The following is a 25698-nucleotide window of genomic DNA, read 5'->3' as shown; positions in this document are numbered from 1 at the left end:
AGCAGAACTTGACTTTAAGTTTGAAATAGGTTTTCAAAATGGCGGCCGTGGCGGCCATATTGGATTTCTGATCGACCCGAAAAATAACAACACTTTGTCAGGACCATGAGGCGATCATTCCTACCAACTTTCAGTTCAAACGGCCCAGCAGAACTTGACTTTAAGTTTGAAATGTAAAATGTTAACGGACGACGGACGATGACGGACGAAAACGGATAGCAATAGGTCACTTGAGCTAAAGCTCAGGTGACCTAAAAATAGTTCCCAAACTGGGTCACCAGTTATATCTTTGTAGGATAGAGTTGTATACACCACATGGGTGTTCCACATCGGACACATATATTTTGAAATCTGCATAGGCAGAAAATATATATCTACATGTGCCTATATGTCTAAACGAGTTTGGCTGACACACTTGAACTCTTCCAATTCAAAGGTAGAAAGAGTTCATTATGAAATTCCAGGGATGAGTGAATTAAACTTACCAATCTCTCTATAACACCCTATTAACACAGTGTGAAGCTGTCAAGACATTTAAGGCAAATATATGTATTACTACCCGATTAGAAAAATCTCTTAGCCTAGAACCTAATTGAGTTCCAGGAAATGGCTGGTGAATTCCCCCAAGTGGACACCCTAACTACACAAGACACTAGTTCGAGCAGACATATTGGCCTTTCTGTCACTTTCTTATGTTAATCAATACGTTAAGATTCTCTGTGTACTTTTGTAAAGTCCACGAATGCGTGTTGTAAATAATTCCTTGTTGTGATCAATTCCACATTTACAAGTTGTAAATATGTTATAATTATCCAGCAATAAGCCCTTGCCTGATAATAAGCCCACCCAATATATACTGCACATCAGCAGAAACGCCAACACATGCTATTTCATGGTCCTGTGTCGTTGTACTATGGTAAGTTTCACACTTCCAGGTTGTAAATAGACAGCTCCATATCTCCGGGTTGTATATACAGATATACCTTAGTGGTTACTGACTTTTTACTTGTAAATATTTCTTATCTTGCATGTGATCTCATTTGCCTGGATTTGAATATGTGTCTTGTTAAATATTCACATGAGTATATGCATTCAAGATTTTTTTCTTCACAGGAATTAACATATAGCATTCAAGGTGTATCATTGTGAACATCATCTTGTCCCCATACACAAAGGTCGCAAAGGTCACCTCGATAACCCTAAGGTCAATTGTGAGTTTGTTCTCTATCAATGGGAAACATGAGACTGTATTATCTCTGTTAACTAAGAAGGGGGATATCTGATTTCATTATCTCTCGGTCTCCACAACCTAGTATAAAACTTGATGATATACTGGAGAACTCTTTTATATGTTAGAAATAAGTCAGTGATAAATTCAGTTCACTTTCTGGTTTAGAGTCTGGGTCATCACTAACAACACTAATACAACCCATTACCTGGTAGGTAATATGTATAAAATGACCTTTTACTACTCGGCATTGAAAAATCAAAGCAGTTACATTTGAGGTAAGTGTCCTTTACAGCAATCTTTGCCTACTCAGATTCTATTTTTACATACAGAGGTGTTTTTTATGTACACTCAAATACACAGCAAACAGCTTCGTGTCTTATAAGAGATACTGTTCTGGTACAAGCCCTCAAAACCTCTATGATAGAGACAGGATAATAGCATTTGTAGTTCCAGGAATCGAACCCTGGTCCTGTGTTACCTACGTCAACCAAGCCGCCCCTATGAGTGGTAAAGATGATTTACCTCAATGGCCACCTTCTTGGCTTGAATTTTGGATGAAATATAGATTTCAATAATAACTTGGCTAAGTTTCAACCAGCATATCACTTCAACTAAATTTAGCCACAGTAAAATATCTCCTAAGACACAAGTATTCACAATTAAGTGGTAACATTTTAATGACATCACAAAACATTAACAAGGTAAACCCTCTGCCCCCAGGGGACAGAGGGACAGGAAATTAGAAAATTAAGACCCTTTTGCCCAAGGATGCTTTAAGCAAAATTTTGTCAAAATCCATTGAGCTGTTCAGGATGCCCTTCGGTCCCTTCAGGAAGGTGAGCTAAAAATGAACGAAGGGCAATAAGTCTGTATATAGTAGGAAACCAGATATGACATCATTATAAGCCAATACACCTTCTCTAAAGGTATTTGTATTTAAATTTGGCAATTGCAGGTAACAGAGTATATGAGATATTTCCCAGACAACGTTAGGCACATCAAACAAAGGGCCGTAACTCTGTATATGGAGAAGCATGAGACCCAATATAACACACTTCACCATTCCCAGATGTATTTGTTCTGGTAGTACCAGTCGGGGACTAATACACAATCACAGCCTTGACAGGATCTGTTTACCTAAGGATGGGCTCTACCTTTATAATAAGACATTAGTGCACTACAAGAAAAACTTATGGCTAGGAAGCTTGCCGAATGTGACATAACCTTTGAGTATTTCTCATATCAACATACACTTAGGGGATCAATGCCAGTTCTCTATATTATCTGTAAACCTGGTATTGTTATAAACTTGTCTTGATAAAATACTTCAGAAAATTCTTGTAAGAAGAAGACAACATAATGATCTTTTATTGAAAAACTACATTTAAATGTCTCAACATAACAAGGAAACTCCATTTTTAAGGGTTTTCATGTCCTTAGGTTTGACATAGGAAAAGTTCATGATTCTTTATTGTTCCATTGTAAATGGTTGCAATAGAAAAATACCCCATTATGACATTGTTTTGAAAATGCAAATCCTGTGTGGCAGGGTAATTTTACAATAACAGAAAATGTCATTCAGTCAAATTCTTTTCAATTTTTCTTGAATAGCCCACAATCAGATGATGGTGAACAAAGGGTCACACCTCTTTGTATATTGGGGCACGAGAATTAAGTTCAGTTTGCAACACTTCAATATTCCAAGAGGTACTCGCATACAAAATTTTGAAATTGTAGGTGACAGAGCATATGAAATACAGCCGACCGTGACATGTTGGCGGACAGATTGTAAACCTTATCCCCTTCAATAGTACTGTTAGGGGTCGAACAATAGCAGAAATAAATTGAATCAATCTGAGAACTGAGCAACGACACAAAAGGCCTTTCCCGACCTTTTTTCTAATTTCCATGTTCTGCTTCACTTGTCATTGTGGTCCATGTGAGCCAACAGTCCTCAGGAGAACAGGCTTGTTCCTGTGTCCTGTATCCTACATAAGCTGCCTCGTATCTTAACCATAACAACCTTTCTATCTATCCAACATTGATTTTCCTTCTTTTCATTAGCGACAATCTAATTACAATGACATAAATATATGTCCTCAATTGTTTTACGCCGTTTCCTTTCGTTTGGAATCCTGTTATACTGTCGATGTATCCTTTATCTTCTCCCAACTGAAAGCTTCCTCTGTACCATTGTCTGTATTTTGATTTTGGATATTTCTGCCATGGATATTTTTGTCTTTAAATCATTTTATTTAACACAATTATTTTACATGCAAAACATGCAGGACTTTTCTTGTAAAAAGCCTGAAGAAAAAGTCTTTGGAGTTAGCAATTTTCATACTTTGGATAAATATTTTCTTCCATTAACCAATACAAGAATAACATGAACTGTTCACTTTAAACTGAAATCTTAACATCATACTCCATGTGGTTTTGTTATTTTTCCAATAATGGTCTTGTAATACCATTGACCATTAACTGTATATGTTATTTTATATACTACCATACAGGTAATTGGTATATTTTATGTACTACCATACAGGTAATTGGTATATTTTATGTACTACCATACAGGTAATTGGTATAGTTTATGTACTACCATACAGGTAATTGGTATATTTTATGTACTACCATACAGGTAATTGGTATATTTTATGTACTACCATACAGGTAATTGGTGTATTTTATGTACTACCATACAGGTAATTGGTACATTCTCTATATATAGTCATTATCACACTCCTTACATGTACTTGGTATATTCTCTATATCTAGTCATTATCACACTCCTTACATGTACTTGTATATTCTCTATATCTAGTCATTATCACACTCCTTACATGTACTTGGTATATTCTCCATATATAGTCATTATAACACTCCTAACATGTACTTGGTATATTCTCTATATATAGTCATTATCACACTCCTAACATGTAATTGGTATATTCTCTATATATAGTCATTATAACACTCCTTACATGTAATTGGTATATTCTCTATATATAGACATTATCACACTCCTAACATGTAATTGGTATATTCTCTATATATAGTCATTGTCGCACTTCTTACATGTACTTGGTATATTCTCCATATATAGTCATTATAACACTCCTAACATGTACTTGGTATATTCTCTATATATATAGTCATTATCACACTCCTTACATGTACTTGGTATATTCCGTTATGTCTTGTTACACTCCATATAGTCTAGTTATAAACCTTGTTAAACTTATATCAGTTTATATTTTATATAAAATTATTGTCTTATTATAATCAATTAATGGTCTTGCTTTACTCCATATATATATGGCATTTATTCTCATTATAAACTTTTTATTTCCATATATGGTCTTGTTTATTACTGACCATATATAGGTTTGTTATACAACATATATGGTCTTGTTTATTACTCCATATATAGGTTTGTTATACACCATATATGGTCTTGTTTATTACTGACCATATATAGGTTTGTTATACAACATATATGGCCTAAACCATATATGGTAATGATATACTATCTCCATTACTGTCAGTGAGTGTGTTGTACTCCAGTACTTGGAGGTTTCCAGGCTGGATCAGATCTGAAGGAGGGCAATTACAGTCCTTAATGGGTAGTTTATGAGCTGGACACGACCAGATAATGGCTGGAGGCATCAATAATACATTGGTCAGTGTGGGTCCCAACTGTTTCTGACTGGTAGAGATCGTGTATGAAACTTGCAAATAATAAAAACATCCCTTCTACCAGTGACAGCTCAGAGTTACAGCTTTAATTAGTAGTGAAGAAATAAAACTAAATCATAATAGTGAAGCTGATAGATGAAAGCCTACTTGTGAAGACAACATAGATCAAAGCTTACTAGTGAAGACATCATAGACCAAAGTTTACTAGTGAAGACAACATAGATTAAAGCTTACTTGTGAAGACAACATAGAGCAAAGCTTACTAGTGAAGACAACATAGAGCAAAGCTTACTAGTGAAGACAACATAGACCAAAGCTCAATAGTGAAGACAACAGAGATCAAAGCTTACTTGTGAAGACATCATAGACCAAAGCTTACTAGTGAAGACATCATAGACCAAAGCTCACTAGTGAAGACATCATAGATCAAAGCTTACTTGTGAAGACATCATAGATTAAAGCTTACTAGTGAAGACATCATAGATTAAAGCTTACTAGTGAAGACATCATAGACCAAAGCTCACTAGTGAAGACATCATAGATTAAAGCTTACTAGCAAAGACAACATAGATTAAAGCTTACTAGTGAAGACAACATAGATTAAAGCTTACTTGTGAAGACAACATAGATTAAAGCTTACTTGTGAAGACAACATAGATCAAAGCTTACTAGTGAAGACTTCATAGACCAAAGCTCACTAGTGAAGACATCATAGACCAAAGCTTACTTGTGAAGACATCATAGATTAAAGCTTACTTGTGAAGACAACATAGATTAAAGCTTACTAGTGAAGACAACATAGATCAAAGCTTACTAGTCAAGACAACATAGATCAAAGCTTACTTGTGAAGACAACATAGATCAAAGCTTATATTTGTGAAGACAACATAGATTAAAGCTTACTAGTGAAGACATCATAGATTAAAGCTTACTAGTGAAGACATCATAGACCAAAGCTCACTAGTGAAGACAAGATAGATTAAAGCTTACTAGTGAAGACAACATAGATTAAAGCTTACTAGTGAAGACATCATAGACCAAAGCTCACTAGTGAAGACAAGATAGATTAAATCTTACTAGTGAAGACATCATATATTAAAGCTTACTAGTGAAGACATCACAGATTAAAGCTTACTAGTGAAGACATCACAGATTAAAGCTTACTAGTGAAGACATCATAGACCAAAGCTCACTAGTGAAGACAACATAGATTAAAGTTTACTAGTGAAGACAACATAGATTAAAGATTACTAGAGAAGACAACATAGATTAAAGCTTACTAGTGAATACATCATAGATTAAAGCTTACTAGTGAAGACATCATAGACCAAAGCTTACTAGTGAAGACAAGATAGATTAAAGCTTACTAGTGAAGACAACATAGATCAAAGCTTACTAGTGAAGACAACATAGATTAAAGCTTACTAGTGAAGACAACATAGATTAAAGCTTACTTGTGAAGACAACAAAGATCAAAACTACCTAGTGAAAACATCATAGATCAAAGCTTACTAGTGAAGACAACATAGATTAAAGCTTACTAGTGAAGACATTATAGATTAAAGCTTACTAGTCAAGACAACATAAACCAAAGTTTACCTGTGAAGACAACATAGATCAAAGCTTACTAGTCAAGACAACATAGATCAAAGCTTATACTTGTGAAGACAACATAGATCAAAGCTTATACTTGTGAAGACATCATAGACTAAAGTTTATTGGTAAAGATAATGCCAAAAGCTTACTAGTGAAAACATAACAGACTATACAACTTACATTTAAAGACATTGTACAGTAAAACTAACCAGTGAAGACAGTCGACAGTACAGAACATTAGTGAAGACCTTGATTGGTCGTGCACTTTTTGTCCAATATAGAAACGATGAAGCCTGGTTAAAGCACTATCCTGTTTAGCTATAGTAAGAACCTGGTTAAAGCACTATATATATATATATATCCTGTTTAGCTATGGCAAGTACCTGGTTAAAGCCCTATCCTGTTTAGCTACAGTTAGTACCTGGTTAAAGCACTATCCTGTTAAGCTATGGTAAGTACCTGGTTAAGGCACTATACTGTTTTGCTATAGTTACTACCTGGTTAAAGCACTATCCTGTTTAGCTATATTTACTACCTGGTTAAAGCACTATCCTGTTTCGCTATAGTAAGAACCTGGTTAAAGCACTATATATATATATATCTCCTGTTTAGCTATGGTAAGTACCTGGTGAAAGCACTATCCTGTTTAGCTATAGTAAGAACCTGGTTAAAGCACTATATATATATATATCCTGTTTAGCTATGGCAAGTACCTGGTTAAAGCACTATCCTGTTTAGCTATAGTAAGAACCTGGTTAAAGCACTATCCTGTTTAGCTATGGTAAGTACCTGGTTACAGCACTATCCTGTTAAGCTATAGTTAGTACCTGGTTAAGGCACTATGATGTTTAGCTATAGTAAGAACCTGGTTAAAGCACTATATATATATATATCTCCTGTTTAGCTATGGTAAGTACCTGGTGAAAGCACTATCCTGTTTAGCTATAGTAAGAACCTGGTTAAAGCACTATCCTGTTTAGCTATGGTAAGTACCTGGTTACAGCACTATCCTGTTAAGCTATAGTTAGTACCTGGTTAAGGCACTATACTGTTTTGCTATAGTATGGCCTGGTTAAAGCACTATCCTGTTAAGCTATAGTTAGTACCTGGTTAAGGCACTATGATGTTTAGCTATAGTAAGAACCTGGTTAAAGCACTATGTATATATATATATCCTGTTTAGCTATGGTAAGTACCTGGTTAAAGCACTATCCTGTTTAGCTATCGTTAGTACCTGGTTAAGGCACTATCCTGTTTAGCTATAGTTAGTACCTGGTTAAGGCACTATCCTGTTTAGCTATAGTTAGTACCTGGGTAAAGCACTATCCTGTTTAGCTACAGTTAGTACCTGGTTAAAGCACTATCATGTTTAGCTATAGTAAGTGCCTGGTTAAAGCACTATCCTGTTTAGCTATGGTAAGTACCTGGTTACAGCACTATCCTGTTAAGCTATATTTAGTACCTGGTTAAAGCACTATCCTGTTTAGCTATATTTACTACCTGGTTAAAGCACTATCCTGTTTCGCTATAGTAAGAACCTGGTTAAAGCACTATATATATATATATCTCCTGTTTAGCTATGGTAAGTACCTGGTGAAAGCACTATCCTGTTTAGCTATAGTAAGAACCTGGTTAAAGCACTATATATATATATATCCTGTTTAGCTATGGCAAGGACCTGGTTAAAGCACTATCCTGTTTAGCTATAGTAGGTGCCTGGTTAAAGCACTATCCTGTTTAGCTATGGTAAGTACCTGGTTACAGCACTATCCTGTTAAGCTATAGTTAGTACCTGGTTAAAGCACTATCCTGTTTAGATACAGTTAGTACCTGGTTAAAGCACTATCCTGTTAAGCTATGGTAAGTACCTGGTTAAGGCACTATACTGTTTTGCTATAGTATGGCCTGGTTAAAGCACTATCCTGTTAAGCTATAGTTAGTACCTGGTTAAGGCACTATACTGTTTTGCTATAGTATGGCCTGGTTAAAGCACTATCCTGTTAAGCTACAGTTAGTACCTGGTTAAAGCACTATCCTGTTAAGCTATAGTTAGTGTGTCATGCTAACTAACCTTAGGAAGTGACATTCAGGCGAACAGTCATTTGAGACCTCCAGTTGCATGTAATTGCAAAAGAAGGCAAAAATATTCAAATTGAAACTAGTCTGACAACACACAGCTGTCACATTTTACTTCACTCATCAAATATGGCTAAACAATTTCACAGCAATGACAAAACTTAGAAGTGGGTTACAGGACCTGATCAAGCTCTCTAGTGGCATTCTTATAAACGGTTTTTACACATAATTACTTTCCTTGTCTGGTGGTGGAGACGTATGCCTCACACTATATAGTGTTGAATAGAGATGTAGGAAATACCAGGTTTGCTTATCATATAACAAACCTACATATTGTGTTCAATATAAAATCAAATATGTGGAAGTATTTTTTTGTCTACCACAATATTGAGTTCAAGGCTTCAAAGTCATTTCATTGATGTTATTATATATTTTTTTAACACTACCATAAAAAACATCAATTTGAAGATGAGATTTCCTGCGTTACAATAAAACCCACCAGACTCTAACCAACAAATGACTTGTCAGTATATCGCACCGAACACAACCCAGCAGTATCTCCTCTGAAAATTACTTGGGGACAAAATCACTTTTTTCCCCTCCTGAAGAAAAATCAATATCATCCAACTCACATAAAAGTTTGAATTTAATAGAATACTGTAATGCATGGAATTCAAATTCTGTCATCAACTTTGGAAATTGGTTCACAGCAACTCTCTAATGGGGAATACTGCGGTTCCAATGACCACGTTTATTTGATTCAGATCTCAAATAATTCAACACGATGTTTCATTTTCATCATATTAACCATTCTATTGCATGCACATACTAACAGAGAGCATATAGCTTCAACATCACAGTTGATTGGAGGCCCGGGCGCTGCTTTGATAAATACATTGAACCATTCAAATTTTGTTTTGGAGACACACATGCAATATCTACTACATGTATTTGGATCCCAATTTAATACATTTTTTTTTTTTTTCAATGTATAATTTACTCAAATTTATGATCTCAGTCTTCAAGAGAGCTTTAATGAAACACAGTTTAACATAGTACATGACTGTAAAACATCTACTTCTCTTGTGAGCAGGTATTGATTGTTACGTCATTAGTTTGTGTGAGAAAATTACATCGATTTCTCAAAAATTGATGACGTTCCTCTCACAAACCAATGACGTAACAATCAATACCTGCTCACAAGAGAAGATAACTCTCCAATACGCAAAGACGGAATACCTGACAACTTTTGATTTTACGGTAGAGGGTACCACTGTTTCAGTTTTAATCACAAAGAAGCTTCAGAGTTCCACTTGAAAATGTCTTTTTACTTAGAGTAAAAACATGTATATTGGGGATTAAACAATCTAAAGGAGTTTTCCAGGCTTAGATCAGCCTAGAGTGACTTCCCCTGTCAAGTTTGTTCATGTGCTTTGTAGCCCATAAACTGGACACTCATTTTGTCGTGTGCTTGTATAATTCCTGTAAGGTAACATATAGGTCAGTGTAGGCTTTGTAATGTAAAGGTTCCCAGTTCCACCCCGGCTGTTTTTGAGTTTTCTTTTTTTATTTCTATTTTCAAAAATTCAAATTTTGAACAACTATACTTCTGTAAAAGACATGCCAACATGTGATTCTTATTGAATGCTAAAACAAATATTTCACTGTAATTATGATGGCAATATTATAATAGTTTAATATAGTGGTTCCCTTTACCTTAATACATTCACCCCTACATTTTTAAACTGGACTTGCCCAGTCTTTGATTTGATAAGGTTGAAATGTGACTTCAGGGGTGAATGTGTTATCTTCAATGATGATTAGAAAAAACACAGTAAGTCTGTTTTATGCACTTAAGGACAATGAAACAACAACCTGGACTTTTCCAATCTCTGATCACTAGGCCACCATTGTTAATTCCTGTTTATCTCAGCTGAACACTCATTGAAATATCCTAAAAAAAAGCTAGTAAGTTGGAACAGAGAAGTGACCTTATCATATTAACATCTCAATCATTGAAAGTGTGCCAGAGTGGGATTAGGTCACTTGGGATTTACCCCGAACCAACCTTAATATGTGTGCAAATTATATTCATGTTACTTCAGCACTATTTCTTATTTGTGTGCGCGGTATATTTTTACTCAACACGTTTTTTCTTCTTTACTTTTTTCTCAACAGCCTGTTATCAAATATTGAACTATAAATATCATCATTAACAACAATTCAGTAAACTTTTAAGACATTTTAACCTGCGATGAATTGTGTGTATTCTGTAGAAAAAATATATATAAATATAATTTTTAAGAATTGAATGGTGTTGCCAGGTAAGATTAGTGTCCATTTATGGGCATTGTTACAGTGATCTGAGCTCTGTGTACAAAAGGTAGAACTGATATATCTTACCACTCCCCTAGTTGTCTCAAAACATATTTCATTTTTGTGTACCATACATACTTATAGAGCTCTCAAACATGGAACACATTCCAAATTCCTTACAATCCCCACACTACACAACCCCTTCGATAATTTAACATGCAATGACATGAAGCAGAATTTTGCAGATACATTTTTTTTTTAAAGAAACATTTCACCTAACAAGCTGCTCATTCTCCATCTAATTTCGTATCAGATTTCATCTTACAAAATACATTAACATCAAAGTGAACACCTACCTTGGTTTCACGTTTGTGAAATTTTAATGACTCAGAAATCTGTATGTGAATGGACAGCTGACCAACTTTAGAAATAAAAACGCTCAAAATTCAAGGACATTTGCCGCAGATGAAGGTCACACCGTGTACATCAATGACAAATACATCATCTTAGAGGACACTGTAATAACACCGAAATAGTCAAAAACATGCTCAATGTGGGAGGAAGGCAGCAGTGTTTACATGTTGATGGGTTAGCCCTGGGAGTCATTGTGGAAATAACTAGGACACCATTGACAATTCCGGGGGATTATCCTGTAAAACATGTAGAACTTGAACCAAGCTACAAATGTATTACTCAGACTAAGATACGAATGTATGACTCGACCAAGCTTCACATGTATGACTCAGACCACTAGATACAGAGTGTGACTCAGACCACTAGATACAGAGTGTGACTCAGACCAAGCTTCACATGTATGACTCGGACCAAGCTACAGAGTGTGACTCAGACCAAGCAACACATGTATGGCTCTGACCAAGCAACAGATGTATGGCTCTGACCAAGCTACATATGTATGACACAGACCAAGCTACAAATGTATGACACAGACCAAGCTACACATGTATGACTCAGACCACTAGATACAGATGTATGACTTGGACCAAGAAACAGATAAATGACTCAGACCAAGAAACAGATGTATGACTCGGACCAAGCTACATATGTATGACTCTGACCAAGCTACAAATGTAGGACTCAGACCAAGTTACAGATGTAGGACTCCGACCAAGCTACAGATGTATGACTCAGACCAAGCTACAGATGTATGACTCAGACCAAGAAACAGATGTATGCCACAGACCAAGCAACAGATGTAGGACTCAGACCAAGCTACAGATGTATGACACATACCAAGCTACAGATGTATGACTTAGACCAAGCTACAGATGTATGACTCAGACCAAGCTACAGATGTATCACTTGGACCAAGTTACAGATGTGTGACTCGGACCAAGTTACAGATGTGTGACTCGGGCCAAACTATGGATGTATGATTTGGGCCAAGTTACAGACGTAGGACTCAGACAAAACTAGAGATGTATGACTCGAACCAAGCTACAAATGTTTGACTTGGACCAAGCTACAGAAAGTGGATTTTAGTCTATAGATACAAGATAGGCAAAGGACTTGACTTAACCAGTTGTTGGTGTAACTAACTTGGAGTATGTCCTTTCCTTAGGACAGTCTTTATAGGCAGGTTGTATTGTAAACTACTTTTAATATCTGCAATACATGACAACCATTATTATAATATAGGACATAGTCAGTTAAAGGCCTAACCATACACCGATCAAATTTAAAATTAGATAGCCCTTGTCTGTATCACTGCTGGAATGGCCGACTGGTTTTGGAACCATCACTATCACCTTATTACCATTTCACAAAAACAGAAGAAAAGGTCTGACATTTAGATGCTTTAGATTAAGGTCAAATTCCTTCCAAGCCAAGCTTGGATACAGTGGCTGCACATTAATGAGAAATTCCAAGCAAGTCTGGTCAGCTCTTCACTGACAAATGTCTTCTCCCAGCCAATCCAACTCCATTAATTGAAGGCCATTATGTCTTGTCCATGTTTATATGGTGAGGTGTTGGGTGTGAAGAACTGGCCATGCAGGGTTAAGAGTATTTTTCAGAATATATTATAATTTTATTAGTTACTACTGATGGACACTCAAAAGTCCTTGTGATGGTAAAGATATATAGAAAAGAAAAAAGCAAGAGATTCGAGCAGCAGCCTGAAGTGTTTTCATCTCTTCAGAGGTTTGTATAAGGCCAATACACATGTAGTAAGAGGCTTAGCAATCAATGTGATGATGTCATTGATTATTATAATCTATTTTGAATACATTTTATTGATCAAATAATCAATCTTGATTGGGCAACAGGCATAAGCCTATATAATCTATGTCAGGATTATAATCTATGTTTCTTTGAATAAACAGTCCGAAGAATCTCTGCGAAGAGACAATTCAAACTGACTAACCAGACGTGCTACTTTGATCATGACCTAGTTAGGCCTTTCCACCCACTGACCAGTAATGGGCTTTAGTCTGGGGCAGACCAACAAACCTTATATCAGTAGGAAGGAAGACGGCCCTCTGTCCATAATTACAACTGTTAAACTGTGAAATTGACATGTAATATGTGTGGTATATGATGTAATATGTGTGGTACATGATGTAATATGTGTGGTACATGATGTAATATGAATTACATCATATCAGAGTATGCAATAGGAGAACAGGTCTTGCTTGTGTCCAATAAGTAATCAAATACCAAGCAAACTTGTGTATAAACTTGTAAACTATAAAGGCCTATACATGATCAATTTAGGCTTGCTTATGGTCCGTTTATGCCTAAAGAAGGTCAGCTTACAGATTTATATGGTCAGTTAACCTGACCAGTGTCCCGGAACAGCAATGCCTTTTTTTAATATGGTGACAAATTAACTGATAAAGCCCCCCAATGTAACTGTTCAACCCTTGCCCTGTACCAATACGTGTTCCAGGGATCAGTCAAGATAAGGACCATAGCTAGGGAACTGTGATAATGGTACAACTTAAGCTGACTACATGGTGGAGCTCAAACAATTTGTGTCCCAAAAGAAAACTGCCAAGTGTCATCGTGGTATTTAGACATGTTTTAATATTGCTATATATACACGTATAATTTCATTAGAATTTTTCAGTTACTTATTCAAAGAACATGCACATTCACTCGGTTGTTACCTTCCCTTGATGCTAGGTGGCAGCACTATTCTGATATCTATATTCAAAGTTTTGTCAACCATGTAAATCCCTGTAACAAAGGCCATTGTTTTGTTCATGTCCCTTTTTCCTGTCTCCACAAAGGATGAAACCTTAGACTTCTAGTGCTTGACCAATTGAGCTATGAAGTTGGTAGGAAGTGAGTGGCTTCAAAAGAATTCCTTGTCCCACAGCACTGTGGTTTTTCCTATATACAGTGACCTCCCCTTTACTTCTGTTTGGATATAATTGCAGAACAGTTGGGCCAGGACAAATCTGTTGACCTGCATGGTAGCTCAATCAGTTAGAGCAACTGTATAACAATCTGAGATCATAAGTTTGAATCTTGGTCTAAGCCCCACTGAATCTTTACATTCAAAACAATGTTCTTGATTCTTTCTTTCATCTGTTTTTTCTGATAAAAAGTCCCTCAAGCTATGTTTTTCTTTTCAGAAAATGATTTATCGAAGCTATAATGGCCATGCCAAAAAAGCAGTTTCCTATACACTTAGTAACAGTTTTTGGCAGTGGTACAGGGATCCTGAAGTATTTAACCTGGATGACATACTCCCCCTTCAGGAAGGAACTTAGTTTCCGGATGTAACGTTACCAATGCTTTTGACAGCAAGGCTGCACACATTTTTTTGTCAATATTTCCCCGGTTTCTACTCAGGTGCCAAAGTAAAAGAGATTATCATATTTTAATGTATCTACTAGGGATTGAACAGGTGACCTCTGGCTTACCTGTCTGACCTTGTATCGATTGACTTTAACTCATTCACCCCTGAAGACACGTTTGAACTCTTCCAAACCAAAGGTTGGAATAGTTCATTATGTGTTTAAAGAGAAACTCTGCCTAGCCGAGTCAGAAGGAAGCAGCTTATTTTAACAAGGGTGACAATACCTTGACACCTCCGTCTTCACATGACCTATTGGACTGTTGTGAGGACGTCCAACCCCATACATCAACAGATAAAGGAGTTTTTATGGTTTCTGTTGAATACCTTATTTTCACTCGTACGGCAGAGTATCGATATTGTTCGCAAATGCAAAGCACAATTGAAATATCAGTACATAAATTCTACCATACGGGTAAAAAAATGTATGGTTTTCAAGTGTAAGCCATTAAATTTTCTGTATATTACATTTTTCAACTAACTACAATGACGAAAGAATATTACAGCATCGAAACAGTTGGAGATTAAATAGTGAAATCATAACATTACTAATGAAGTCACACTTGACAACAATATGGCTGTCCACATTTTGAATTGATAGCTCAATATATCCTACCGTTTTATGCTGATATCTCGTAAGATTTGTTCACAAAATGATATCACTTATGTAGTAAGGTAAATATCATGTGTAGTCTTAGACTCACTAAATCAACCACTTTTTATACCGTCGCGTCATCTGCGTCTGACCAGAAAATCTGTGGCATTGGATGCAGTGAATAGGTGAATGTTTTTCGATTGGTTAAAACTAAAAGCATCATCTTCACACTTCGACAAATGTCACTTTTGGATATCTGTCAGAGTATAGAAGACCTCTGTTCTATTAAGCTGATGTATAGAATTGAATATCTCTTTGAAAGTAAGTAATAAATGAGTTTATTGATGTAGATTCAGGTACTATGCATAGGTAATTCTAGTAGATAAGTTGGTATTGGCTACATTGGGAACAGCCGATCCATCTTATACCCTGCTATATTTTACATTACCACTGAAAGTTTCTCTACAAGCATTACCATAAGAAATTGCATTCACAGGGCTATGAACGCAATTAGACCAGCGTCATTTTTTTTTTTAGTTTCTCCTCCTGCCTTGATTAATATGAGACAAACATTTATATAAACTTTATTTATTTTACAACAATTATGTTGGACCGGATGTTAGTGCACAGGGGGGTCTTAATGTGGGAGGAAATAGGCGTACTCGGATAAAAATCACATGGTTGGTGAACATGTGCTATCCACTGCATGCACCACCCGACGACCACTTGAGAAAAACATTTTAGTGCATGACATTAGGCTGTACCAGGAATCTTGTTTGCACTGATGACCTAGACACTTAAATATTGAAAATAGAAGGGAATATCTTTGTTTATAGATCAAAAATAACTGAAAATTTAGAATGCAATACATAAGAGCTAGTCCTTCCCCTGTGCATATCACAGGTAAAACACAGTATATTCCTGTTTATCTGTCACACCATCTGACCGTCAATAATTGATGGGCAATACCTCAGTAAACTCTTTCTGCCTTGGTTCAGAATAACAGCAGCATGTATTATGTTTGTCAAAACATCCTGTCTGCTCTTTCATTAATGATGCCAGAACCTAGAATATATTTTCCATAACGATTTCATCAGATAAAATGACAACACATACCTGCTTTCAAAGACAAAACTGCTCTGACGTAATTACAAATTTGTTTTCAGTCAAGTGAACAGTTTATCAATACCCACCTTTTAGAGTGCATTAGTGGACTAAAGCATATCAATATTTATCACTGTGAAAACCATGTCCTCTATATACTACATTCTGAAAGGCAAAACAGATTTTTTACATTACATTCCAGATTTCAAATACCTCAAATTGAAATGAAACAAAACTCAAGAAAACCTATGCCCTTAGCAGATTTTCGAGACTGAACTTAAGCTGCATGACAGTAAGGTGAACTGACATTTGGAATGTAAAAAATGTGGATTATGTAAGCCAGGCGACCGACCAATATAACTGCCATGAAGATGTCATACCTTCGTCCTCTGATACCACATTAAACTGCACTGGCAAATTACACCTAGAACAGCATTACAGCAAAGTATGCCCAAATGACAAGAGTAATCTGGTGTAAATCCAGGTATTACGACTTGTACCGCTTCTCTCTACGATAATCAGAGTACCGTAGGTGTTTAGCAATACTAACACTGATGCGATAAGGCATTTCATTTAAAGTCGATAATGCTAAGGAAGGTTTATTTGAAATCGAAATGTAAGGTGAAGGTCTAAAAAAAAGGCTTACAAGCACTCGTTAGATCATGACTCAGAATCTCAGTGAGACGGGCCACCTTTATGTAATCAGAGGTTATGTAATTTTGTTTACTGTCATCAGTATTTGGTGCATGGTTCCACTGCCAAAACATTTCCAACATAGCACATTATTTCAGTTCACTCTTAAATTTGAGAAGAAAATATTGTACTGTGTCTAACACCTCAAGAAAAGACAGTGTATCTGTTACTTCAGCAGTGTCAAGCTTCTCATACTTATGTTTTGGTGTAGGACTTTTATGCTGTCATTCTCAAGGATTCTCTTTTGCTTTTTATGATTTATAACGTGACCTATATACCTTAATTCATAACTAATATTCAACACATCAATCATAACCCACTTTACACATCTTATATGCTGTACTGGTTGAGTATAATCAACCCTACATTTTAATCCTAGTATCAAGCTTTGAATTGCTGAACAGTAAGAGCTTCATATATCGGAGGAGTTTATGGTACAGGTAGGGCTTCCCCATATGGTACATGTAGGGCTTCCCCTTATGGTACAGGTAGGGCTTCCCCTTATGGTACATGTAGGGCTTCCCCTTATGGTACAGGTAGGGCTTCCCCATATGGTACATGTAGGGCTTCCCCTTATGGTACAGGTAGTAGGGCTTCCCCTTATGATACAGGTAGGGCTTCCCCTTATGGTACAGGTAGTAGGGCTTCCCCTTATGGTACAGGTAGGGCTTCCCCTTATGGTACAGGTATGGCTTTCCCTTATGGTACAGGTAGGGTTTCCCCTGATGGTACAGGTAGGGCTTCCCCTTATGGTACAGGTATGGCTTTCCCTTATGGTACAGGTAGGGTTTCCCCTGATGGTACAGGTAGGGCTTCCCCTTATGGTACAGGTAGTAGGGCTTCCCTTTATGATACAGGTAGGGCTTCCCCTTATGGTACAGGTAGTAGGGCTTTCCCTTATGGTACAGGTAGGGTTTTCCCTTATGGTACAGGTAGGGCTTCCCCTTATGGTACAGATAGGGCTTCCCCTTATGGTACAGGTAGGGCTTCCCCTTATAGTACAGGTAGGGTTTCCCCTTATGGTACAGGTAGGGCTTCCCGTTATGGTACAGGTAGGGTTTCCCCTTATGGTACAGGTAGGGCTTCCGCTTATGGTACAGGTAGGGTTTCCCCTTATGGTACAGGTAGGGCTTCCCCTTATAGTACAGGTAGGGTTTCCCCTTATGGTACAGGTAGGGCTTCCCCTTATTGTACAGGTAGGGTTTCCCCTTATGGTACAGGGAGGGCTTCCCCTTATGGTACAGGTAGGGCTTCCCCATATGGTACATGTAGGGCTTCCCCTTATGGTACATGTAGGGCTTCCCCTTAGGGTACATGTTGGGCTTCCCCTTATGGTACAGGTATGGCTTTCCCTTATGGTACAGGTATGGCTTCCCCTTAAGGTACAGGTAGGGCTTCCCCTTATGGTACAGGTATGGCTTCCCCATATGGTACAGGTAGGGTTTCCCCTTATGGTACAGGTAGGGCTTCCCCTTATGGTACAGGTAGGGCTTTACTTGATTGTTCATGGAAAGCTTATTGTATCACCCCTGCTGGTCAGGGATTTAGAAAAGAACATGCCTGATTCTATTTATAAATGATTTGGAGGAGATGACTAATGTGGGAACCCCCTGCAGAATTTGGGATTTTCTTTTGTACTCTTTACTTGGAGACATAAAAGCAACAAAAAAACCCAAAAAACATTGCACCCATCTGTAACATTTGGAATCCTTATATCTCTCTCATTTCTGACTATTTTTTCATTTCATAACGCATTTTGCAATGCATCTCTTTCAGCCTTTGTGTTGAACGTTCACCCAAGAAGGGAGGTTATAAGGATAATGTCCCCTGACCGAGACAAACAGAAGTTTTAAAACTTGCTACTTGCTGCTCCCTGCAGCTTGATGTTCAGTTTTGAATGAGTGGTGGTAACGACTGGTTTACCCATGGTCAGGATGATGTGTGGTATACCCATGGTCAGGATGATGTGTGGTTTACCCATGGTCAGGATGATGTGTGGTTTACCCATTGTCAGGATGATGTGACAGGCTGGAATACTGCAGGGCTCTTTCAGCATAGTATTTCAGCGAGTTGGAACTCTTTTAGTTGCTGTTAGATCTGTGTTATCACAAGGAGGCAAATACACCAACATATCCCTTCCATATTACACATGTACTCAGAGGCTTGTCTGTAAATGACTTAAGCTTTAATAAGATGCTAAACTTAATCAAACAAACCCAACCAAGCTTGTTGTGTGTGTCTAGCTTCACGTACAGGTCAAGATAAATAAACACATTCAGATTATATATAACAGGTCTAACTTACAAGATGTACAAATTATAAAGTGAGCTATATATGATATTCGTAAAGCAATTAAATTAAAATTGACATGGATATTACCCAAAGTTAAGACAGCTAGATGTCACCATTAATCTTGAACATTACACAATATATGTAGGTGGACTCGGGAATGGCCCAACCAATAAACAATTACACAACAGTAGTGTCAGAAAAATGACTGCTTTAAACATTTCACCAAATCATATCAATACTGTTCTTATTTTTTTTTATATTTTTAAATAATCTAATCTGATTTTAAAAATCAACTGAACTGCAAAAATGGTATATTTCTTTAAATATATACATTCTTCTATTCTTTAAGTGAATAAAGCCAACATTGACACAATACAAAAACCTAGACAGTTAAGCTATCAGATATTGGCAAGCGATTTGTATCATTCAATTTTTGTCTTGTAATGAGATTCCATGAAATAATATCTCATCCTGGTTATTCAGACTTCATCTCCCTCAAATAATCAATTGAAACGTCAATTTCATGTTAACATATTTGAATTTCAATCAGGCAAGCGATGACTTTTAAATAGAAAACACATTTAATTCCTGGTGTATCTGAACAAAAACTAAATACGGCCAAAGTACTGAGTGGTGTAGGTTATATCCAAAAGTATAGGATATCTGACAATCAAATCTATTCATGTTTATAAAATGACATAAACTCAAGGTTGGTAATATCAACCTAGGACAATTGTTTGTAGGTATATAAACAATAAAACAATATCTGATTCTATGTAAAGTTAGGCCTTACTTTTACGTATTACACTTAAGATTGCTGGGAAAGTTTGGCTGATCACAGTATTTCATTTTCAAGTGCAGCATTGAACACAGAATATATATGCTTTCCTAACCAAACCTATAAATGTCACAAAAATGAACATATGCAAAACTTCATGTTAATTTCAGGGTCATGGTACGAACAGTCTTCCTGACATAACGATAAATAAACCACACCCACTGTCAGATAAACTTAATACCCTACCCCAGAAAACCTGCACAGCTACAATGCAATAAACGCAGTATCGTGGTAATCTGTCGCCGCTAGTCCGCACAGCCACAGTATAATCTGCACAAACAATTTGTAGTAATCTGTAAGACATTGTCTACACAGCTACAAAATACTACCTCAACCGAGAGGAAGACTGGTACTATTACAAGCATTAAGTTGAGTCTACCCCATATTATGCCAACACTTTTATTCTGATGTATATATAGATTATGTGTACTGTTGATGTAATGTTGTGATGATTGATGCTATCCATGTTTATATTATAGATTTACAGGATGCCTCTAATTAAATGTCATACATATAACTTATCTTCTGTTATTTGTTAGATTTAACCTACCGATTGTGTAGATATTTTTATTTATTAACATTGAGACAGATTCAATGTTTACCACTGAAATACTATAGGAATAAGAATATATCAGCTGATTTGGTAAATATTGACCTTAACTCTGACAAACATTATCTGGACTTGGTCGTATAGTTTAAGCTAACCATACCTAGAATGTCTTTGACTTGGGCTGACTGTTATACACATCGTACCATGACAGTGAAACCTAGTCTAATGTAACAGCTCACAACACCCTGGCACCTAGTAACTTTTGTAAGCTCATAAAAGTTTAATCAACCGGTTATATAACTCTGACAGCTCCGACACTGTAGCCATTAGCAGGTTTGTTCCATCATATGGAAAAAAAACTTCAACAAGAGGCCCAGAGGGCCTGTATCGCTCACCTGATTATCTAAGCAATCAAGGCAAAATATTCTCCAAATGAGATCCAAGGGAATATGCCAGACCCCAAGGCCAATCCTTGTAGCATATCTTTATTAGATTTTTCATGCCCTGCCATTTTATGTATGGTTATGGGGTGGGGATCTCAACTGTTTCCAAGCTGTGACTCAGAAACTAGGTCCCAAGGGCTGTGGCCAGACCCCAGGATCAATTCTAATATCATGACTGCATTTGTCTCTTTTTGCCCAGCATTTGTATATATATAGTTTTGGGGTGGGGATCTCAACCTTTTCAAAGTTATGACCCAGGGGTTAAGTCTGCAAGGGTGGGGCAGACCCTGGGGTCAATTCTAATATGACTGCATTAATCTCTATATGCCCAACAATTGTATATATAGTTTTGGGGTGGGGATCTAAACCATTTCGAAGTTATAACCCAGGGGTTAAATCTCCAAGGATGGGGCAGTCCCCAAGGCCAACCTGGAAGCATATATGCATTCATCTCTTTATACTCAGCAATTGTATATATGGTTACAGGGTGGGGATCTCAACTGTTTCCAAGCTGTGACTAAGAAACTAGGTCCCTAAGAGTTTGTCAGATCCCAGGGTCTATTCTAATATAATGACTGCATTCGTCTCTTTATGCCCAGCATTTGTATATATAGTTTCGGGATGGGAATCTGAACCGTTTTAAAGTAATGGCCTAGGGACTATGTCTCCAAGGGTGGGGCCAGACTCTAGGGCCATCCTGGAAGCAAATGTGCAATCTTCTCTTTATACTCAGCAATTGTATATATGGTTATATGGTAGGGATCTCAACCATTTTCAAGTAATAAACTTTTTTTTGACCCACCCAGTAGCCCGTGGGGTCAGCCCCACCATTTTTACAATTTTGAATCCCTGCTTCCCATAAATGCTTCTGACCAAATATGATAGATATCCATGACATAGTTTGACAGAAGAAGTCGTTTATAGCAATATAGCAAAATTGCCCCCTTTTCTGCCCCACCCCTCAGCCCCCTGGGGGGGTCAGCCCAACCATTTGTACAATTTTGAATCTCCACCACCTAGGGATGCTTCCAGTCAAATATGGTTGATATCCATCTTTAAGTTCCAGAGGAGAAGTCGCTTAAAGCAATATAGCCAAATTGCCCCCCTTTTGCCCTGCCCCTCAGCCCCCTGGGGGGTCAGCCCCTCCATTTGTACAATTTTGAATCCCCACCACCTAGGGATGCTTCCAGTCAAATTTAGTTAAATTCCAATCAGTGGTTAAGAAGAAGAAGTCGTTTAAAAAAATTGTTGACGGACGGACGACGGACGATGGACGCCACGGTATGGCATAAAGCTCACCTTGGTCCTTCGGACCAGGTGAGCTAATAAACCATAATGCATCACACCAAGACCTCGAAGGAAAAGATCCATGGTTTTTTTTTAACTTTTACGCATAAATAAAACCTTCAATGATAGTTTAGAATTAGTAAATAATTGGCAATGAGATGTTGTTAGACCTGTTGTTCTCCACACTGAATATTAAAAAAATTCCATCTGTGTGCAAATTTGCGTAGCAAATGAATAATCTATATTGAATAAAACTAATTTATATGCCTGATGAAATAAGTGAAGCACATGAAACAAGGTTGTTAAAAGAAGCAATATTGATTTCATATCATTTCAAATGAATCAATTTGGAACACAAGCTGAGAACATGTAAAAAGTCAACTACACTGTATTTCAGTAATATGTATGCGCCTACTTTTTTCCAGTTCAATTCATTAACGCGTCTTTTTTTCCATTTTTCTTACAGTAAAATTTGTCAAGTTTTTCTTTGGAAGTGAATTTTAGAAAAGAAAAGAAAATGATATATTTCTAACAGCTAGAGACCACAAAGGCTTCTTAGATTTCTTTAGATTACAATGACAAAACTTGGTAATAGGGCATCTGGACATTTGTATCAATTTGACAGATGACCTATACCAAATTATGATTGAATCCCTTTATCGGCAGCAATTTAACTCATTCACCCCTACATATTAAAACTGGACTTGCCCAGTCACTGATTTGGTAAGGTTCATTTGTGACTCTAGGGGTGAATGAGTGAAGGAGTAGTATTTTTTTAATTAATAACTCCTCCACTGTAAATGGAAAAATTCTTACCTTATACAAACCGACATCCTGAAATTTACTTAAAATGGCTTAAGAATCTTGGAGAAACAGGAAATTAGTAAGCATTAGTTTATTGCAACTACAAATACAAAGACATGAGTCGTGCTGTTTTCAAGATGAGACTGCATGATTCTTCAAGGTTATTTAATGTAATAAAAAGAACCCTGCGTCACATACTTCCTGGTTCAAGTGTGGGACAGTACAGATAGTGAACAAAAGCTAGTTAGCTTGTAATTCCCAGCCCCTCAATAGATAGGGAAGGTTACTGAGCTGTCTGTAATCATTCAGGAGAATTTAGCGAACAATGGCAAGTGTATAAGTGTTCTGTGCATCGTCGACGAAAAAGGTTATTTTCTCTACATATCAAATTTAAATATTAATTCAGTAGGTAAGCATGGCTGACCACTGTAGAGGGTTCTACTGCTGACAAGGACATCTGGGATGTAACTCAGGTTGTTATAATGGGAATGCTTGCACTTCATATTGAATGAACAGTCTACCCAGCTGTATGAATCATTATCATCACTGGAGCAAGACACACCCAGTTTAAAGTTTTACATTAAAACACCAGGAAATCAACAAAACTTGAATTACTATAACAAATATGTAGGTAATTTATTATTTATTGAAAAATCAACAGAGCACATTACGATTTTCGATTTTCAGAGAATTCAACATAACAAATGTTACCAATGTAAATAAATATCAGTGGATATCAGTGGATAACAGTTTATTGGTTAAGACTCGAACAATCACCCGATCTCCAGGCCTACATACAGTGTAGACAAGGTAATGTGATCCATACTGAGGAATAACAATAATGACGTCCAAACACTATCCCAAAGGCTGGTGTTTTGTGCCTCCGATAAAACACATCCTATAAATATTTCAAAAAGCAGAGCATTTATAGGTCGGATACGTAAAAGAGTTGCCCAGGGAAATTGAATAATTAAACCTAACTCAATGCCAAATAAGAATGTGGCCTGAAATATTTACACGTTGATCGGCAATCGTGGTCAAGTGAATTGATCTATACCCACATAAACACAGGCTGGTAGGTTACCTTTGTCTGATTTTAACATCAGTATATCATCTACAATATCATACAAGATATGCTCAAATTCAGGTTCTTCATGTGACACTTTGATTTTTTAAAGTTTAAGAAACGGTGACGATAATGAAATATGGAAAATATGTTTTAGGAATTATTTCTTAAAATTACTGATGTTAGGATTGTGAACAAAGTATTTTACTTTGTTCATATGCTTCTGCCATCATTGTTATTACAGCTGACCGAACTGCACTGCTGACAAAATAGTCATATACATTAATTACACATTTCAATAGCATGAAAAGCATGTAAGAGTTATAGGACCCTTATGGGTACAGAATATATCACTGGTGAAAATAAACATCACATGTTTTACTGCAGGAAATGATTGTTCTTAGGAAACTAGATATTAGAAGTACATTTTTATCTATACCTCATATGGTCCGCTAACACTGACCATAATCGCAGGCTCAAAAGTTCTGATCGGTGGTCTGTTTATGGTCAGCTATTGACATGACAGCTCTATAAAACACGGGGATTGTCGTCGAAATCTGGCGACAGCGATTGTGAGCCTTTTACATGTTTGTTAGAGAAAATATTTATGCCTATATTTCAGTTGATTCATTTTTCACTCAACTGACTACACTTATTATTAAATAGGTTGTTTTTGTTTGGTCCAAGGGGAGATAATCATCTGTTTATCTTTTATCGCCCTATGCTGAGAGCATTATGGTCTCATGATGCAGAGGGAAGGTTTAGGGCCACATGCAAAAGGCAATAATGGACTTATATTAAAGTAAACATCTTACTACAGAAAACTATCACCAATATTATACATAAACTGGTAATAAAATTGTTTATGTGAGGTCGAAGAAATTTAAGTATACCAGACAAATTAGTTCAATGATCCCGACACATTATACTTCCCTGTACCTGGTAGTATATATTTTTAAGTTGTGCTAGTTTTTTGTCTTAATGTTTTTATTGAATTTTGTTTTCAACTGTACAGTATGCATTTGTATAGTGGCCTGCTATGTATATTTACACAAACCAGCACCACCAAGCATGCTTGTTCTACCTGACTACACTGTAGGTACATAATGGTATAGAGTACCATAGTTCTCTGTCTATTACAGGGACTTTTCTAAAGCTCTGCTGAGCCTTTAATACTATTGAAATATCAACTCTCCGGAGATTATCACGAGGACCTCGACTGTGGTAATGGAAACGCGCTGTTTGGAACATAATACGTCTTAGTTCTGGCCAGGTAGGGAGTTAG

The 25698-nt window shown here is 36.8% G+C and overlaps 2 protein-coding genes across 2 annotated transcripts in view; both read right to left on the bottom strand.

Annotated features, from left to right (window-relative positions):
• The window catches only part of LOC110443821 (F-box/LRR-repeat protein 5-like), a 91778-nt gene that overhangs the window by 12531 nt on the left and 53549 nt on the right, over positions 1-25698 (bottom strand). The window lies entirely within an intron of this gene.
• On the bottom strand, positions 17496-18560 carry LOC110443835 (extensin-2-like). Its single transcript, XM_021488258.1, has one exon. It carries the CDS (start codon positions 18558-18560, stop codon positions 17496-17498), a length of 1065 nt encoding a protein of 354 aa, XP_021343933.1.

Source organism: Mizuhopecten yessoensis, unplaced genomic scaffold, assembly GCF_002113885.1.
Source record: "Mizuhopecten yessoensis strain PY_sf001 unplaced genomic scaffold, ASM211388v2 scaffold716361, whole genome shotgun sequence".
Taxonomy (NCBI): Eukaryota; Metazoa; Mollusca; class Bivalvia; order Pectinida; family Pectinidae; genus Mizuhopecten; species Mizuhopecten yessoensis.
The sequence above is the reverse complement of the archived record's forward strand: the minus strand, read 5'-3'. Positions and strand labels throughout refer to the sequence as shown.